Raw genomic sequence first — 16,200 nt, forward strand, 5'->3', positions numbered from 1 at the left:
TGTGATGGGGAATAAATGCAGCTAATGTGCTAGCGATTTTCTGATACCCCGCCGGGAACAGGTGAGCTATCTGCGTGTCGGCAGAGACTTGAGAAATTTTACCCCAGTGTGTCTGCAATCAGGCACCTTTAAATGGTGCGGAATGAAAAGATTTTTGGCTCCAGGCATCCTTCAGTTATGGCGACAAGTAGTTACCATCAGCAGGCCATGCCAAATCCCCTCCGTCATCACTATGGCTAAGTTATTTTAAATACTGAAAATCAATTCTCATTAATGTGCGATTATAAATTCATGTGGCAAATCCAATTATTTGAAGATAAAACAGAAAAATAACAGCTTTTCTCTACTGAGTTAAGCCAATACCCCGTGCTCACTTGCAGGATATTGAGGTGCAGGCAATAGTCACTTGGTCCTAGTGGTAGATAAATGGCTTCATACAGACGCAAACATCTTATCCAAGCAAGTACTTTACATAGTTATATATGGGCATTTTAAGATTCTGTAACATGACAGAACACAATGTAATCCCCCTGTAGTTAAGGGATAACAATGAGAAAAAGTGCATTCATTTTTGATTACTACACAGCACATTGTTTTGTGCCTAGGGTGGAATGAAGTACTTGAACTAATTCTGAAGGACATTAAAAAGAGGGCTGTCAATATTAGGAATTTATGGCAAGGATTTCTGCATATAATCAAGCAGCAGTTTGAACAATGTTAAATAAAGTGACCACCACTGAAGTCTATTGTAATTTTCACAAACAAGAATATCTTACAAATCACTTCAACTATTTACAGCAAATTTTCAAGCTGATGAAACAACTCCAAAAACAATCTTACTGAGAAACATACAGTGGGCTGCATAATTTGTAATGTGCAGATGCTTTGTAAACCACAAGTGTGCAACATTTATTTAACCATTACTCATTCCTATAATGCAATGGAGACAGCATCTATCTTTTACTTAAACGTAGTTACACTCAAAGTGCTGCAAATTTTCAGGTCAGAATTCTCACTTTTATACAGGCAGAACATTTTCTAAGTGCTAGTATCTGCAAAATATAAATTTGAACATTATTCCAGCATCAGGAATGCCAAATTCTATCATGCATTTAAAAAAAAACAATAGTGGCTTTAGGATAAACAATTTCCCAAATGTCGGATTTAGAAAGTAAGAAAGATACAGTGGCCAGAGCAGAGGGGATGTTGTTTTCAAGTAAATCCACTTTTTAAAAAGATGCACGTTGACAAGTTATGTACAATCCAGATACTGCTTCGAGTTTTTGAACCACATATTCCCGTAGTTCCCAGGTAAAAGCAGGAAGTCACAGCGACCTCAAAAGTACGTGTGTAACCCAAAATAGCAGAGACAAACCAACTAGAACACATGCACCTACAGACCATTTACACGACTTGCACTAAGCCCGCACTATCACCACAGTTACAGCTTGAATAAACAGCTTAAATACTCTTATGTACACCTCATACGCTCGATTCGAATTCACACAATAATTTTAAACTTGGTTCCTTTCTAATCTCAGATTATATTTAACATTATAGAAAATTAATTCACTTTATGCCTCTTCCCAAATACGAATGAACCGTTTTTGATTTGAACATCACGGCAGCTTAGCAAATAAGAAATCTCTTCACAATACTGATCAAGATTAATTTTGGAAATTTGTATAAGTCTGTAAATAAGCAGGAATGGGTGCTTTCTTGAATTGATTCCAAGTCAAATATTTTTTTTCCATGTGCAAGTATCTCAAATTCCATATGTTTCCTTGCTCCTCACGTTAAGTTTAGTGCTGCTGAACCTGCCCACCATGTTTCGGCCTCATATACTGGCGAGTGCTACTGCATTTCTTAATGGCTTGACAGACTTCAATGCTGATCGTGTATCATCAGGGATGAATCGTGGATACCAAAATTAATTTCTATACATGTCGGAGACAGATTTTGAAATTAAATTGAAGCCTCAATTGGAAACTAAATTGATTCCCCCCCCCCCTAAACATGCAGACTGCAGCAATGGAGATGCAAGAAAAACTATATTTATTGCTTGTAGTTGTATACTCAAGTCCCAAGTCTAACAGCCCTGTGTTTAATGTGTATTTGCCCCAGAGCCATCTTTTGCTCACTATATCAGTAGTTCTCCAGGGTGCTCTCTCTCTTAGACCCTATCTGAAGGAGCTACGTGGAGATAAAAGCCTAGGAATGGGATAGAAGAAAGGCCAATATTAAACGATAGGGAAAGGAAGCAGCAACATTATCAGTATATTTACTGACATTTCTCTACTGTGTTGTGTGCTGCTGTTCTCACTTTTCCTTTGGGAATCAAAAGCTTCGACACTTTCCGGACATAAAGTGCGCAGACACTTCAGTGTGCTATAAGCTAGAGTATATAAAAATAATGGTTAAAGTGAAACAAACTAAGAACACAACCTGTTCCAGCCCTCAAAGTCCACATATGCAAAGCAAAGCCTGCCTAAATTGCAAAGATGTGGTTCATTCAGACTCAAACCAAATTCCTGAGAAGTTTAATGAAGACAGTGTTTTTTTTTTTAAAAAAAAACATATATGATCATGTTTGCAACTGAAGCAAAATGCAAGAACACAAATTAAAAATCCAGACGTTTCACATATGAACAGCACATAAATAATTGAAATCCATTAAACAAGCAAAACTATTTCTTATATAAAAACTCTCCAAATTAAATCTCACTTTAGCAAGTGCACAGGATAGGAAAACAATCTGGAGCATAAGCATATCAAGCTTAATTTTCCTATGTGTTGTCTGGGCTGGCTCAATAAGTACTTTGGGAGTATTTGAACCATCAAAATAGGGTGGTTACAAATGTTGTTGTTTATTCCACATATAATTTGAAATTAAACCATTCTGTAGAACTCTAGTCTACAATAATCGGTGTGAGAAATTCATTTGGAAAGTTTAGAAGCTTGCCCATTGAAGGGTCTAATTAGGGTGGAGTGTAAGGAGCATGTATGTGAAGTGTTCAGAACCTAGTTTATGATCCATGGTGCGCTCAGGACAGACTCACACGTACTTCCCTTTAGGAGTCACGGTCCTTGCAGATACGTGGTGGATCACTGTCCAGTTACAAGTTATGATAAATGGACCTTGTCAAACTATTCGGGGGCCATTTGTTATTTAGTGCCATTACATTATCGCCATACTCTGGATAATACAAATAAGCATTTCACAGAAGAGTCTTGGGGGTAACCACAACGCTGCTCTAAAATACATCACAACTAACATCATCAATACTGGGAGTGTCATACGGGCAGCGAATTCTTCGGCACCCATCCAGAAAAGACCTGATTATTCCTAGTGTTATGGTCTGGCGTCACTGTTATTAGACTACCAGATATTACTTTTTGTGTGTATGTGCGCGCGCGTGTGATTTTTCTTGGAAGTGACCTATACCACAAACACTTTCAATTATCAATAACATCACATCTTTTAAAAAGGTATTTGCACATTGTTCTACAGCAACCACGGTTTTGGTTTCTAGTGTACACCACAAATATTAGCCGTTTTTTTTTTCCAGAGCACAGAGCTCTTAAATCTCTGAATGATACGTAACGGGGAAAACCCCCCCCACATTTTTGCATTTCCTAACTGATCCTGAAACCAGGAGAGACTCTGTAAACTGGCGAGGTGTGTTAATGCAGGGTGGGGGGGGGGGGCTTACATCTGGTTGTTGTATGCGTAGTTGGGAGTGTCCGAATACTCGGTGTACTGCGGGCTTTGCGTGGTTCCCTGCACTGCGCCTACAGCGGCTTGCTGGGCTGCTTGCTGCACGTGCGGGTTCTTCCACGCGCCTGTGGTCCATTCTTCTTGAGCCTTGCTCATGCTTCCTCCACTGCCGCGGTAATAGTTGTGAACCTGGGATTAGAAATGATAAATCATGAACATTCATTTTTTTTAATTTTTTTTTTAAAATGAGAAAGATTGCAGCAAGTACTTCAGAAAAAACAGATGCAAAATTTAATAGAATTTATAGCACAGAAACAGGCCATTCGGCCCAAAAGGTCTAGGCTGCTGTTTATGCTCCACACGAGCCTCCTCCCACCTCACTTCATCAACCCTATCTGCATATTCTTCTATTCCTTTCGCCCTCATGTACTTATCCAGCTTCCCCTTAAATGCATCTCTGCTATTCGCCTCAACTACTCCTTGTGGCAGCGAGTTCCACATTCTCACCACTCTCTGGGTAAAGAAGTTTCTCCTGAATTCCTTATTGAATTTATTTAGTGACTATCCTCTATTTATGACTCCTAGTTTTGGATTCCCCCACAATAATATAGTGAACGGCAGAAATAATGCTGGGGAATGGGAGAGAAATTTGCGACGAAAATGAATAGCTCGTACTGCATTCATTTACTGCGATCGGTTTACTGCGGCTAAGGAGTCTATTCGTCTGGCAGCAGAGCTTCTGGCTTCGATACATTGCCACTCAAAGACGGACTTGAAGCATGTCTACGGCACAATGGTGCTGATTTTCGGTTGTTTTTAAAAAGGGCTTTCATTGACTGAGAATCAGAGGCTGAAAAAAAAAACCTTTGGTTTTCAGTCAACAACAACTTGTATTTATATAGCGCCTTTAAACGTAGTAAAACATCCCAATGCGCTTCACAGGAGTATTGTAAGGCAAAAAAGTTGACACCGAGCCACGCAAGGAGAAATTAGGGCAAGTGACCAAAAGCTTCGTCAAAGAGACATGGACCATGTACAGCAGGCACCTCAAAGCACTGGAGAGGTACCACCAACGCTGCCTCCACAAGATCCGGCAAATCCATTGGCAGGATAGGCGCACCAACGTCAGTGTTCTCGCTCAGGCCAACATCCCCAGCATCAAAGCTTTGGCCACGCTCGATCAGCTCCGATGGACGGGTCACATTGTCCGCATGCCCGATACGAGACTCCCAAAACAAGCGCTCTACTCGGAGCATCGGCACAGCAAGAGAGCCCCAGGTGGGCAGAGGAAACGCTTCAAGGACACCCTCAAAGCCTCCTTGAAAAAGTGTAACATCTCCACCGACACCTGGGAATCCCTGGCCCAAGACCGCACAGAGTGGAGGAGAGGCATCCGGGATGGCGCCGAACACCTGGAGTCTCTTCGCCGGGAGCAAGCGGAAGCCAAGCGCAGGCAGTGCAAGGAGCGCACAGCAACTCAAGCACCCCACCCACCCGCCCCTTCAACCACCGTCTGTCCCACCTGTGACAGACTGTAGGTCCCGCATTGGACTCAGTTACCTGAGAACTCATTTTTAATGTGGAAGCAAGTCATCCTCGGTTCCGAGGGACTGCCTAAGAAGAGAAGATGTTTTAAGGAGCATCTTAAAGGAGGAGAGGTTTAGAAAAAAAGATTTGCATTTATATAGCACCTTTCACGACCACCGGACGTCTCAAAGCGCTTTACAGTCAATGAAGTACTTTTGAAGTGTAGTCACTGTTGTAATGTAGGAAACGCGGCAGCCAATTTGCACACAGCAAGCTCCCACAAACAGCAATGTGATAATGACCAGATAATCTGTTTTTAGTGGTGTTGATTGAGGGATAAATATTGGCCAGGACACCGGGGAGAACTCCCCTGCTCTTCTTTGAAATAGTTCCGCGAGATTTTTATGTTCACCTGAGAGAGCAGACGTGGCCTCTTTTAACATCTCATCTGAAAGACAGCACCTCCGACAGTGCAGCACTCCCTCAGCACTTCACTGGGAGTGTCGGTCTAGCTTTATGTGCTCAAATCCCTGGAGTGGGACTTGAACCCTCAACCTTCTGACTCAGAGGCGAGCGTGCTACCCACTGAGCCACGGCTGACACGTTTAGGGAGGGAATTCCAGAGCTTAGGGCCGAGTCAACAGACGGCACGGCCACCAATGGTTGAGCGATTATAATCAGGGGTGCTCAAGAAGGCAGAATTAGACGAGCGCAGATATCTCGGAGTTGGGTGGGGGGGGGGGGGGGCGGCGGTTGTGGGGCTGCAGGAGATTACAGAGATAGGGAGGGGGCGAGGCCATGGAGGGATTTGAAAACAAAGATGCAGATTTTGAAATCGAGGCGTCAGAGTCCTTTTAAAAAAGGTGCCCTCACCTCCAAAATGGAACGCAGGAGCCAGGAGGAAAAGAAAAGGAATTTAGAATTCATTCTTTTACGAGTCTACGAATAACAAATTAAGTTAGATTAGAAAGAAATGAGTAGCGTTAAAGTTAAAACAATAAAAACTGGAAAGAGGAATAACAGGAAAACAAAATTAAGGAAAAGGAAGATAGATACAGTAGTCAGAACTATATACTGCAAATGTTCCATTATTTTGAAAATGTGTTTGCAATAAATATACTGCCAACATTTGGATAATTTTAATGCATATTTATTTCAACTTCACAGGGGGGCAAACATTTCTCTGGACCTGCCGACAGTCTAAGAAATAACACTGTAGCTTGCAAAAGCACGACTAATATTTGCACGAGGTTTTGCTATGGATTATGTAGATTGGAGAAACAAGGAACTCATTCCCGCTAAATGCAGGTGTGTGATATGACCAAAACCCAGTTTACTGTCCAAACTGATGCCTCTATTTTAACCAGCGCTCAGCCTGTGGTTAACCAGGTTACTTTTACTGATGATAACCTACTGCAGCAAAATACAAATAATTTAATTAACATCAACTCTTTACAAAGTATTCAGGGAATTAAAAAAAAAAATCAAGCCAAGCAACCCAAGACTAAAGAAATATGGAGACTGATACTGGCCATCTTAGCCTACTCTATTTGTGCACAGTAACACAATACCATAGGTACATGTTGTTGTAACTACAGATAAGCAAGCCATCCTCAGTGTCAGCCGTAGCACTCTCCCCCGAGTCAGAAGGTTGTGGGTTCAAATCCCACACCATGAGACTTGAGCACAAAAATCTAGGCTGACACTCCAGTGCAGTACTGAGGGAGTGCTGCACTGTCGAAGGTGCCGTCTTTCAAATGGGACGTTAAACCGAGGCCCCGTCTGCTCTCTCAGGTGGACGTAAAAGATCCCATGGCACGATTTTGAATAAGAGCTGGGACTTGTTATTTCTTGTGCTTATGTGGGGGGGGGGGGGGAGAAAGAGGGGAGGAAGATGGTCACTTCCGGTCCAGATACATTCAAACATATAATCCTATAATCTTTCAACAAATCCAAAACATGCCTCGACAGAAACAGCTAAGTTCATGGGAGTTACTTTTGACCTCTGTATTGCAGTCATTATTCCCCACTCTCAATCCAACAGGCCTCCAAGCTGAATAAGGCTCCTTGAAGGCCAACAATCTTGACAAGTGAAATTGGTAAAATGAGTAGATCTAAACGTAGGCAGACGACTCAACACACATTAACCCATTGCATCCGTATGCTCGACTACTATGAAGACTTTTACCTCGATGCTGTAAACTTCAATTGAGCTGGACACATTAGCATCCCAAGAGAGTTAGCACAGCGAACAAGGAACCATTTATATCAAACACACCGTGGCTCATTAACTGCTGGAAAACAGCACCATAATTGTGGTGTCAAAAAGCCAGACAGAACTCCGAACATGCAACTTTACAGTATGTGGACTGTACATTGAAAATTAATTACAGGACACATTTGTTTACATTGGCAATGTTCACTAATGGTATCTTAACTGAATCAAAAAAAAGTGGCAGCTGCACTCATTAGGAGTTCTGCAGTGTACAATTATTCTAATACTGTCATTAATCAAACGCACACTGAACAGCTTCGGAGTGCAAAAAGTCTGACAAAATGAAGCTGCTTTTTTTCTTTTCACGAAGTACAAAAACACAAACACCCTATCAGTTAAAACAAGCATGTGTCAAAAGTCTGAATTGGTCATTTTCCCTGGACACTGTTGCATTTAAATTAGGGTTCTGGAAGACTGCCATGCACCGCACACTCTCCTATTTACCTTCATTCCTGCTGCTACCTCAAATCAAAGCCCACTAGAGACTGGAAAACCCAATGCCTGATGACGACAAGGTTATGGAACCCAGCTCTGTGTCGAGGCAAGTGGCGAGGCACATGCAGCCCCCGCAGGACCAACAAAAATGCAGCTCACCGATGCCGTTGAGATTAAGGGGGCCCTCTGCTTTATATCAGCGTGTGCAGTCGACAGCACTTCTTCAGTTCTCGGCTTTAATGTTCAAATGGGCTGCTTTATCTCAGATCAGGTTGACTCATGGATTTAATTAGCAGATGTTTTCTTTGATCAAGGGGCGCTGGTTTATTCCATTATAAATAACACCGATTCAATTAATGAACGGATCCAGTTCCTAGGCACAAGCAAGGCGTTTTAGAATCTCAATAGACTGCACATTTCCCCTTTGTGGGTGTGGAGATCAAACTTCTAGATTAATGGGAATTTCAACATTTGAGTTATCATCGCAGACTCCTAAATTAAATCTGTAAATTGCAGGAGATACTATTTGATTTGAAATGGGAAAGAAAACATCGAGCTTCCCAATAGAAGTGTACATTTTGAAACCCGCGGAAAACAGAGGGGGACAATTATTTCAAAAACGCGAGAAAACTGAGGTTATGCATTAACCTCCTGAACAAGTCCAAACAATATACGCACCAATTGTCACCATTAACAGAAGCCAGCTGAATGTGATTAAGCAGCTCATGCGTATGGTTGTCTCCAGTGATGAATGATCGACCAAGAGATTACCAGCTCTATCTTGAAAATAAGTGTGTTCTTCAGATGGCTCAAGAAGCTGATATCGGATCAGCATGACATAACAATGCAGACCAAACTCGATTGAGCAGCTCCCACGGCTCCCCCTCCCCCCCAGCCTAGTTTATGGCTGAAAGTCTTGGAATGCATCTTGGCAAGAGCAGATGCCTTTTCTGATCAGGCGATAAAGGTGTACTTATGGGAACAGCAGTTAGACCGTTTGTGATGAAATATTTCCATTCATCACTGCCTGTGACTGAGATCGGTTTCAGTGTCATTTCCCTTCCCCCAGACCTCATTGTATTGTGTACTGGAATGTGCTGTATTGTATACTGGAATGTGCTGTGTGTAGGGCTCCGCCCATACCTGGCCCCGTTTGTAAGCTAGCTTTCAGTCTAGCCCCAGTCTCCAGAAGGACGACATCTCTCTCGCTTACGTGTTTCGTTCTAAGTTAATAAAAGCCTTGTTTTGTTCTGCTACCTTCGAGTCTCGGAATTATTGAGGCACATCAATTTTATTAACTTATTTTCAACACTATGGATCAACTCCTGAAACCCGAACGTTTGGATTTGGATCAACATGCTCCGGACGCATCAGCACGCTTCGGACACTGGTTTGAGTGTATGGAATTCTTCCTGGACAATTCCGCAGCCGTCAAAGACGCTGCAAGGATGAGACTCGGAATTCTGCGGAATTGGGTAAGCCACCGGGTTTACCCCCTCATCCAAGACGCCGAGACGCACCTGGCCGCCTGCGACATCTTAAAGGCGCATTACCAGCAGCCTACGAATGAGGTGTATGCTAGGCACCTGCTCGCCACCCGCGCACAGCGAACTGGGGAATCGGTGGAGGAGTTCCTAAGCACCCTGAAAATGCTTGGCAAAGACTGCAAGTGCCGAGATGTAAAAGCCGCAGTGTACACTGACGAGCTTGTTCGCGATGCCTTCATCACAGGCCTCAGCTCCACTTACATCCGGCAAAGACTGCTGGAAAAAACGGGGTTGGACCTGAAACAGGCTGCGGACACCGCGCGATCCCTGGATGTGGCCCAGAGAAACTCGGACGCCTACTCTTCAGCCCGCGCCGTCCACGCCGCCACGTGTGCACCGAGGGCGCCGCCATCTTGGAAGGCATCTTCCCCGCCCGACAGCCCGACACCGGCTGGGCCCCGCTCTCCCCCCAGAAGCCCTACGACAGCCGCGACGCGTCAGGGACCCAACTGCTACTTCTGCGGGCAGCCAAAGCACACCAGAAACCTGTGCCCGGCGAAAGGCACCACCTGCTTTAAGTGCGGTAAGAAGGGGCACTTCGGGAAGGTGTGCAGAGGGAACCCCGCCGGAAAACCAACCGCCGGAAAACCCGCCACCGCCGCGTGTGCGCCGTGGGAGCGGCCATCTTGGACGCCATCTTGCCCAACCTCGTGGGGTCCGCCATCTTGTGAGCAGACAGCGTGGACGCCATCTTGTATCGATCAGGGCCCTACAGTGGCATCGGTCACAGTGGACCAGACCAGGCCGCACCCGCTATCCAGATCAATGGTGGACATCGAGGTAAACGGGTGCCGGGTTAAATGCTTAATTGACAGTGGAAGCACGGAGAGCTTTATCCACCCAGAACTGGCACAACAACTCTCCCTAAAGGTGGTCCCTACTCAGGGTACCATCTCTATGGCTGACAAAACCCAGACATCGACCATTCTGGGTTACTGCACGGTACAATTGTGCGTTAACGGAACTGTATATGATAATTTTAAAGTATTAATCATGAAGAACCTATGTGCGAGCGTGATCTTGGGCCTGGATTTCCAGTGCAACCACCAAAGCATCACGCTCAAGTACGGTGGGTCCCAGCCGCCCCTCACAGTGTGCGGTCTGGCTACCCTGAAGGTAAAGCCGCCTTCGCTATTCGCGAACCTTACCCCTAACTGCCGGCCAATAGCGACCAAAAGCAGCAGGTACAGCTGGGAGGACAGGCGGTTTATCACGACCGAGGTAGACAGGCTCCTGAAAGAGCGCATTATTGAACGCAGCAACAGCCCGTGGCGCGCCCAAGTGGTAGTGGTAAGGGGTAGCGAGAAGAAACGGATGGTGATCGACTATAGTCAAACGATCAACAGGTACACCCTACTAGACGCCTACCCGCTACCCCGCATATCAGAAATGGTGAACCAAATCGCCCAATACCGGGTGTTCTCCACCATCGACCTCAAGTCAGCGTACCACCAGCTCCCTATCAGACCAGAGGACCGCCCGTACACCGCCTTCGAGGCGAACGGACGCCTCTACCAATTCCTCAGAGTCCCCTTTGGGGTGACGAATGGGGTCTCGGTCTTCCAGAGGGAGATGGACCGCATGGTCGATGACCACCACTTGCAGGCAACCTTCCCCTACCTCGACAACGTCACCATCTGCGGTCACAACCAGCAGGATCACGACTCGAACCTCGAGAGGTTCCTGAAAACCGCACAAAAACTCAACCTCACCTACAACGAGGACAAGTGCGTTTACAACACCACGCGCCTCTGCATACTAGGCAGCGTGGTGGAGAATGGGGAAATCGGACCAGACCCCGACCGATTGCGCCCCCTACGGGAGCTGCCCCTGCCCAACACTCCCAAAGCCCTGAAAAGGTGCCTGGGGTTATTTTCTTATTATTCCCAATGGGTCCCCAACTACTCCGACAAAGCCCGCCCCCTCTTGAAAGCATCCTCTTTCCCGCTCTCTGCTGAGGCCCACGCCGCCTTCAAAAGCATTAAGCAGGATATTGAGCGGGCCACGCTACAGGCAGTGGACGAGAACACTCCATTTCAAGTGGAAAGTGATGCGTCTGACTTCGCCTTGGCGGCCACCCTCAACCAGGCGGGGCGGCCCGTAGCTTTCTTCTCGAGGACCCTCCAAGGGCCCGAGATCAGACACTCCTCCGTGGAAAAGGAGGCCCAAGCCATCGTGGAGGCAGTGCGCCACTGGCGCCACTACCTAGCCGGCAAACGCTTCACCCTACTTACCGACCAGCGGTCGGTAGCGTTTATGTTCAATAATAAACAGAGGGGGAAGATTAAAAATGATAAGATTCTTAGGTGGCGGATCGAGCTCTCCACCTTCGAGTACGACATCATTTACCGGCCAGGGGCCCTTAACGAATCCCCTGACGCCCTCTCACGAGGGATGTGTGCCAGCGCCACCGGGGATCGGCTACAGACCCTCCACAACGACCTCTGCCACCCAGGGGTCACGCGGCTGTTCCACTTCATAAAGTCCCGTAACTTACCCTATTCGATTGAGGAAGTTCGGTCCCTGACCAGGAACTGCCGCACTTGCGCTGAGTGCAAGCCTCGGTTCTACCGCCCAGATAGAGCCCACTTAATCAAAGCTACACGGCCCTTTGAGCGGCTCAGCTTAGATTTCAAGGGCCCCCTCCCGTCCGTCGACCGCAATGTTTACTTCCTGAACATTGTGGACGAATACTCCCGGTTCCCATTCGCCTTCCCCTGCCCAGACATGACCAGCGCCACGGTCATTAAATGCCTCAACAGCCTGTTCTGCCTGTTCGGTATGCCGAGCTACATCCATACGGATAGGGGGGCGTCCTTCATGAGTGAAGAGCTACGCCAGTACATGCTGTCCAGGGGGATCGCCACGAGCCGTACCACCAGCTACAACCCCCGGGGTAACGGCCAAGTGGAGCGAGAGAACGGGACAGTATGGAAAGCAGTCACTCTAGCTCTAAGGACCAAGGGCCTCCCTATCTCCCGCTGGCAGGAAGTCCTCTCGGATGTGCTCCATTCGATACGGTCGCTATTGTGTACGGCCACTAATACCACACCTCATGAACGAATGTTTGTCTTTCCCCGGAAATCCACCTCAGGCGTATCCATGCCGTCATGGCTCTCCACCCCAGGTCCGGTACTCGTGCGAAGGCATGTGAGGGGCCACAAGACGGACCCTCTCGTGGAGCCAGTACACCTACTCCACGCCAACCCCCAATACGCATATGTCCGGCACGCCGACGGAAGGGAGGACACCGTGTCCATAAAAGACGTCGCCCCAGCCGGCATCGACAACAACCACGGCAATAGCGGCAACGACGATCACAGCAACTCTTACCCACCCACTACTCTTTCATCACCCCCGGAAGAACACCGACCAACGGCACCCCCACCAACTACCCCTTCAACAACCCTGGCGGCACCCCCGGCAGAGACCCAGGAGGCTACCGGGGACACCCAGCCGACACCGCAACAGCCACGTCGGTCGCAGAGGACGATCAAACCCCCGAACAGACTAAATCTATAGAAGGGGTGAATGTGATGAAATATTTCCATTCATCACTGCCTGTGACTGAGATCGGTTTCAGTGTCATTTCCCTTCCCCCAGACCTCATTGTATTGTATACTGGAATGTGCTGTGTGTAGGGCTCCGCCCATACCTGGCCCCGTTTGTAAGCTAGCTTTCAGTCTAGCCCCAGTCTCCAGAAGGACGACATCTCTCTCGCTTACGTGTTTCGTTCTAAGTTAATAAAAGCCTTGTTTTGTTCTGCTACCTTCGAGTCTCGGAATTATTGAGGCACATCACCGTTGAGAAAGATGATACAAAAAAACTATTAAATGAACAGAACAATTAGCTTGAATATCTTTTAGCCCTGTCTTTATGTGAATACTTTTGTCTGCAACAATGACTGCTGATTTGGTCTGGAAGAGTTACAAAGGTAGACAGTGCAAGGGAGCTGAATTAACATCCCTAGATACAGTCAGTAATTCTGCATGTTTCAGTGATCATCATTTCAGCTTTGTACGTTAATCCAGCTTCCTCATACTGTCACATTCACTTTTTTCCAACCCAGTTCCCTCACAAAATTCAGTGCTTGCTGTTTAAACAAACACAGTAAAAAGGACGCCGCACTTCAATCTACACCACTTTCCTGCCATTTCCCTAGCTACGAAGCCATCAACCAAGTGTGCAGATGTTCAACCTTCTTACCTTACCCCATCTACCACTGAAATCCTCGTCCCTTCCTTTGTCCTCTCCAGGCGTGATTATTCCAATGCTCTCCTGATCGGCCTCCCATAAGCCACCCACTTTTTCAGCTTGTTCTTGCCATGGAGGGAGTGCAGCGAAGATTCACCAGGCTGATACCTGGGATGGCAGGAATGACGTATGAGGAGAGATTGGGTCGATTGGGCTTATACTCGCTGGAGTTTAGAAGAATGAGAGGGGATCTCATTGAAACTTATAAAATTCTGACAGGACTAGACAGACTAGATGCAGTAAGGATGTTCCCGATGGCGGGGGAGTCCAGAACCAGGGGTCACAGTCTAAGGATAAGGGGTAAGTCATTTAGGACTGAGATGAGGAGGAATTTCTTCACCCAGAGAGTGGTGAACCTGTGGAATTCTCTACCACAAAAGGCAGTTGAGGCCAATTCATTAAATATATTCAAGAAGGAGTTAGATATATTTCTTAAGGCTAAAGGGATCAAGGGATATGGAGAGAAGGCAGGGACAGGGTACTGAGTTTGGATGATCAGCCATGATCTCATTGAATGGCGGAGCAGGCTCGAGGGGCCGAATGGCCTACTCCTGGCTCCTATCTTCTATGTTTCAAAACTCTGCTGCCCATAGCCTATCCTACACCATGCTCCGTTAACCACCACCCCCGTCCTCGCTGACCGCCAGTGGCTTCTGGTTCCCCCCGCCCCACCCCAACGCCTCAAATTTTAAATTCTCATCCTCATATTTAAATCCCTTCATGGCCCCCTACTCACCCCGCCCCCCACCTCGAACATCCTCCAGCCTACAACACTCCCCACCCCCCCCACTATACTCCAACTGTGTAATGATAATGACTTCCGACAAAAAAAAAACCCTCCTGTCCAGCGTGGCCCGTGCACCCGTAATTCCCCATTCACATTTCTCTTCCCATTCTGTCGCCTATTCTCTAGTGAGAGGCAGAAAAATAACTTGGATGCACAAAAAATATGGACCATGGAACGATCCTAATAGTTCAGTGGGTAAATACATGGAACATGGTCCCGAGCGATACAGAGAAGGAGGTCCAAGGTTTGCTGCATAGGATGCTGTTGGGGTGCGATCGCTGGCCTTGTAAGGGTTCCAATCAATATTCCCTTTAAGCCACGCAGCGCTCCGGCGCAACCAACTCTTAAATGGAAAAAACCGAGGTGTGTGCGGAATTTTTTAAGGGCTGCGCAGCCCCCCAAAAAATTAGAGGGAATATTGGTTTCAATTCATTACTATCCAGGGACCACGGCTGTAAAGTGTGTAGACCAGGAGAAGATAAGATCAGTCTCGGGCGTGATGATCCCCAAATTCAGGAAGCTGCTTACCCCTCACTGTCCAGACAGACTAGGAGCAAATGAGTGCCAGGGTCTACTAAAGCACATCCCAACACAAACCACTGCCTTAGAGAAGAAATATTGGGCCATTAGTTTCACTTTTCACTTGCACTGCGTGCGACCTTCCTACAGTTTAGCATTCTGTTGCTCTCTCTCGCAGAGGAGTAGAGAAGGAAAGAGGAAAAAAGAAAACGAAAGCAAGAGTGGAAGAGCCGAAGGAGAGCAAAGAGACCCATGGGAAAGTGGCTAACAGAACTGAGCAGCTTTAAAGGCAATAAAATGATCAGGTAAATGAAACACCAGCATTCTCCTGCGCTATCTCACACCATCCTACTATCAGCTGGTATCTTAGCATAGTCCTTTCCAACTGGGCTCGTGCGTACCCAGTTGACCCAGGAGCGGGATCACGCAGTGCCTGTCGGTTTGCTCCAAGCATTTTGCGACCAGTGGGCACCACAGGACATACTGTTACTATGACTGCGCGCGCACGCACCTATAGTTCATCTTGAATCAATTGTTTCAGTGGTACCCTCCTCGTAGAAGTGGGTACTTGTCACAGTAACTGACAGGTCATTTTGTGGCATTTTTATTGGTTCAAACAAAATGGACAAAAAACAGTCTACAAAAGGAGATGAAAAATGCTCAAATTTATTACGATCTATGGAGGTCCTCGAATGTTTCCCCTTGATGACCCCATCTCCCTCTTTTAGGTGCTGCTTTTATCTGCATTTGGGGGTTTCTCCTTTTATTCTCTGGGATGCTCGGTTGGTTCAGCTGTCCAAAGCCGAAGTTCCGACTGTCTGAAACAACCAGACGGAGCTTTTGTGCAAGTTCCGGCAACGCAAAGCCCAATGGTAAACGGACATTTTAGGAACAAAAAAACAAACTAAGTGCTTGCGACCAATTTGTCTTTTTATGAAGTTTATATTAAAAATTCAAAATGTTGCTCCCTGTGAACCAGCAATTGGTGAACTCCCACAACTATTGTGCAGCAGGCGTGGAGGTAGATTCTGCACACTTGTATTAAAAAATTTAATTGGAATATGGTACGGTGGAGAAGTACTCCCAAATCAGGGATAACAAAAGTGACTTACAGGAAACTTTCGATTCACCGGCACCG

General features: G+C 46.5%; 1 protein-coding gene across 6 annotated transcripts in view; it reads right to left on the reverse strand.

The window, feature by feature from the left end:
• Positions 1-259: 259 nt before the first annotated feature.
• The window catches only part of LOC147097341 (secretory carrier-associated membrane protein 5-like), a 66,822-nt gene continuing 50,881 nt past the window's right edge, over positions 260-16,200 (reverse strand). For all 6 annotated transcript variants that reach the window (XM_085972231.1, XM_085972235.1, XM_085972229.1 and 3 more), the window contains exon 7: positions 260-3,907. In XM_085972231.1, the coding sequence (XP_085828357.1) occupies positions 3,710-3,907 (198 nt within the window). In that variant the 3' untranslated portion in view covers positions 260-3,709. The remainder of the gene's footprint in view (positions 3,908-16,200) is intronic.

Source organism: Somniosus microcephalus, chromosome 32 (genome assembly GCF_052327205.1).
Source record: "Somniosus microcephalus isolate GS21.2 chromosome 32, FLI_Smic_1.0, whole genome shotgun sequence".
NCBI classification, from domain to species: domain Eukaryota; kingdom Metazoa; phylum Chordata; class Chondrichthyes; order Squaliformes; family Somniosidae; genus Somniosus; species Somniosus microcephalus.